The sequence below is a fragment of the Myotis daubentonii genome, chromosome X (genome assembly GCF_963259705.1).
Source record: "Myotis daubentonii chromosome X, mMyoDau2.1, whole genome shotgun sequence".
Lineage (NCBI taxonomy): Eukaryota > Metazoa > Chordata > Mammalia > Chiroptera > Vespertilionidae > Myotis > Myotis daubentonii.
In genome coordinates this window covers 11,009,292-11,013,308 of record NC_081861.1, presented here as the reverse complement: position 1 = coordinate 11,013,308, position 4,017 = coordinate 11,009,292, and the positions used below count along the sequence as shown (strand labels likewise).

Here is a 4,017-nt window from a genome sequence, read left to right as displayed (position 1 = left end):
GGTGGGAGGCTGGGTGGGGGGGTGGGGGGGTACCAGAGCTGGATCGGCTCCGAAAGGGCCATCTCGCCTCCACCCCACCTCTATTCCCTGGGCCCACCTGGCCGTGGGGGAGACCTTGATCTTCAGCCCCTCTCACACGCACGCGCCCCCAAAGTCTGAAGCGCGAACTTGGGGAGTGATTCCGGGCAGGCCGAGAGAGAAACTCAGAAACAAGGTGTGAAGGAAGGCGGCCGTGCGTGGCTTTAGGACACCCCAGGAGAGGCTGGGAAGGAACCCACGGCTCTCAAAGGGGCCGTGGGATGCCCAGCTCTACTCTTCTGGGGGGGGGGCGGTTCTCACACTTCCTTTCTCGGGGGCGGTGAGCGGCGACCGGGCACCCAGGTGGCTGCCTCGGGTGTTCTTTTGGGGCGCACAGTGCCTTCTGCGTGTCCTCACTGCGGGAAGGGCGCGAGCAGAGAGAATCGAGCGGTGGAGGGGTGTCCCTGCGGGTGTCCTGGGCGCCTGCCTTGGGGCACGGGGTTGACTTCACATCTTGACCCCTGGGCTCCTGCCCTATGGCAGCCGGGCGGGGAGGTCTCCGGCTCACCACGCGTGTCTCCCCTCTCTCCGCAGCGGCAGCGCCAGCGCTAGCGCCAGCGCCAGCGGCCCGACGTGCCAGCAGCCGCGAACCCATGGAGGGTCTGGGCCGCTCGTGCCTGTGGCTGCGCCGGGAGCTCGCGCCCCCGCAGCCGCAGCTGCTGCTCCTGGACTGCCGCAGCCGCGAGATGTACGAGTCGGCGCGCATCGGCGGGGCGCTGAGCGTGGCCCTGCCCGCGCTGCTGCTGCGCCGCCTTCGGCGGGGGAGCCTGTCCGTGCGCGCGCTCCTGCCGGGGCCGCCGCTGCAGCCGCCTCCGCCCGCTCCTGTGCTCCTGTACGACCAGGGCGGGGGTCGGCACCGGCGCGGGGATGCCGAGGCGGAGGCTGAGGCCGAGCCCGAGGCTGAGGAGTGGGAGCCCGAGTCGGTGCTGGGCACCCTGCTCCAGAAGCTGCGGGAGGAAGGCTACCTGGCCTACTACCTACAGGGTAGGTGCGCGGGGGCGCGGTGGGCACCAGCCTGGGGCAGGGGAGATCCCGACCCCACCTTCAGAGGGGAGTCACAATTCATTTGATCTTGAGCGAGCTCCGCTTTTTTTTTTTTTTGTCTAAAGTGGAGGTGAGAAACCCTCCCCTGAGTGTGACCATGGGCAAGTCCTTCCCCCTTGGGAGCCTCAGTTTCTGAGTCTGGAAAATGGGTAGAAAGTGGCTGACCTGGCCTGGCTCCCGGCCTTCCTGAGCTAGTAATGCCGCCTACTGCAGCTGCTCAGCCACAGGGCAAGGAGGCCAGCGACACAGGACAAATCCTGCTCTGCAAAGGCAGGAAGGGGGGAGAGGAAGAGGGAGAGGGAGAGGGAGAGGGAGAGAGAGAGAGAGAGAGAGAGAGAGAGAGAGAGAGAGAGAGAGAGAGAGAGAGAGAAGCAGGGAAGGCAGAAGGAGGCCTGAGAAAGCAGAGACCTCCCCCCCCCCCAGTCATGGCAGGGCTGGATGGAAGGGAGACAGGCTGATACAAGCCCTTTGGCTCTGTGCCGAGACACAGACACACACACACACACACACACACACACACACACACACACACTCCAGAGATCCAGGCTAGGGACAGGGCTTCTATGAACCTACAGAACCAGTTGTCCCCACTTCCCCATGGAAAAGGGTCACTGGGGTGTGTTCCCTTGTTCTCCTCAGAATGCACAGGGATATAGAAATCCACAGAATGCTGCATTTCCAGGCCCCCGCCCCAGCCTGGGGACATAGAAGCTTTCTGTAGACCAAGGAAATGCTCACTTCCTGGGACCTTGGGACTATCCAGGTGGAATGTCCCGCTCTCTCCCGGGCTCCTCTCTTCTTGGGGTCTCATTTCACCCCTGAAGAGAGCACAGAGATGGCTGTGACCTGGCCCCTGCCATCAGGGCACTCCTGGTCGAGCCAGATAGAGAGACACCCAGGCAGAGAACTTATGTGGGAAGCTTTCCTCTTCTGTAACTGATGGCCATAGTTCCCCCCCGCCCCCCCCCCGCTCCCCTCCCCCCCACCCCCGCCGGAGGTTAGCAGCGCCTCTAGACTCTACTGAGCCCTGGCGCCAGCCTCGGCTTGGCCCTGGAGGTATGAGATCTTTTTGGGATGGCTGAGCCTGGGCCCAACAGCCACAGTGAGCACTTGCTGTCCAGGAAGTAACCAACAGCACGAGGTGAGGGTGGCTGGGCTGCCCAGAGCGCACCACATGGCAACACCCATCTAGAACAGGCTGCTGGCTTCTGAGTCCCCTTTGGGAACTCAGGGGTCGGGCTCTCTGGGGCTGGTTCCCTGGCCGGGGACCAGATCGGGGACCAGATCGGGGACCAGATGGGCAGAAACCTCCTCTCTCCCTCCCAGGTGGCTTCAGCAGATTCCAGGCTGAGTGCCCTCAGCTGTGCGAAAGCAGCCTCAGTAGCCGTGGTGGAGCCAGCATGGCCATGGTGCCCAGTCCAGTGGTGGGACTGGGCAACCTGTGCCTGGGTTCTGACTGCTCCGACGGGGAATCCGAACCTGACCGAGACTCCCTGAGCTGCAGCCTGGATTCCGAGGGTGCCACGCCCCCCCCATCGGGGCTGATACCATCCTTCCCGGTCCAGATCCTGCCCAACCTCTACCTGGGTTGTGCCCGAGATTCGGCCAACGTGGAGAGCCTGGCCAAGCTAGGCATCCGCTACATCCTCAATGTCACCCCCAACCTCCCTAACCTCTTTGAGAAGAATGGCGACTTTCACTACAAGCAGATTCCCATCTCGGACCACTGGAGCCAGAATTTGTCCCAGTTCTTTCCTGAGGCCATCGCGTTCATTGGTGAGTCCTCCCTGCCCTCCCCTTTCTCCCTCCTCCACCAGACCTGGCTCCTGGCCTCTCCCATCGCTTGCCCCTCTCCCTCATGAGGACTCTTCCTGGGCTCAGCTGCCATTCCCAGATCCCAAAGCCAGGATGGCACTTGTGGGGTCAGGCAGCACTGGGGCCAGGAACTCTCGGGCCGGGCAGGGCTCCCAGGCCAACCTGGTCAGGGCCACCTGGCTTGGAGGGTGGGATGGGGTGGGGGCTGCGAGCACCCCTCCGGAGTGAGGCCTGCCCCTCACTCTGCCCCCCACTCCGCCCTGCCTAGATGAAGCCTTGGGCCAGAACTGCGGGGTGCTTGTCCACTGCCTGGCGGGCGTCAGCCGCTCCGTCACCGTCACCGTGGCCTACCTCATGCAGAAGCTCCACCTCTCCCTCAACGATGCCTACGACCTGGTCAAGCGCAAGAAGTCCAACATCTCGCCCAACTTCAACTTCATGGGGCAGCTGCTGGACTTCGAGCGCAGCCTGCGGCTGGAGGAGCGGCGGGCCCGCGGGCGGGGCAGCGGGGGGCAGGAGTCCGCCACCTCGGACCCGCCCTCCTTCTTCACCACCCCCACCAGCGACGGGGTCTTCGAGCTCGACCCCACATAGGGCCCCGTCCAGTCCTGTCCCCCAATGGGTGCTCCCGACCACCCATGCGCTGTGGGGGGAGAAGGGGGAGGGAGGGAGGGAGCTTAGCTGTCAGCGGGGGGAGGGGGGAGGGGGGTTGGGGGGGGAGAGCACAATACCTCATGCGGGGGCTGTGGGAAGAGGCAGGCGCTGGGAGCCTCCCCAGGGTGGCCACCCGGAGAGACCCGCCCTGCCCACTTGAAACATCCTCGGGAATCCTATTAAATGTGCCTCTGGGCCGGCTGGGACCACCGGCCTGACCCTCGCCGCTTTGGGGCGGGACCTCGCTCCAGAAACTGCCTCTTCTGCGACTGTTACTTTTTTCTTTGGGGGGGTAGGGGGTTCCCTTTCCGAGGGACCATTCCCGGTGGCGGCCTGTCCCCTGGCCCGGGCCCCATGCTTTGCCAGCTCAGCTGGGCCCTGAGCCTCCCTGTGGTTGCCCCCTCAGGAAGGGCGCGTGCCTACTCC

At 64.6% G+C, this 4,017-nt stretch overlaps 1 protein-coding gene across 1 annotated transcript; it reads left to right on the top strand.

The window, feature by feature from the left end:
* The first annotated feature begins 590 nt into the window (after positions 1–590).
* On the top strand, positions 591–3,583 carry DUSP9 (dual specificity phosphatase 9). Its single transcript, XM_059678604.1, has 3 exons — positions 591–1,062; positions 2,449–2,898; positions 3,206–3,583. Exons 1-3 carry the CDS (start codon positions 672–674, stop codon positions 3,529–3,531), a joined length of 1,167 nt encoding a protein of 388 aa, XP_059534587.1. The 5' UTR covers positions 591–671; the 3' UTR covers positions 3,532–3,583.
* Positions 3,584–4,017: the final 434 nt, after the last annotated feature.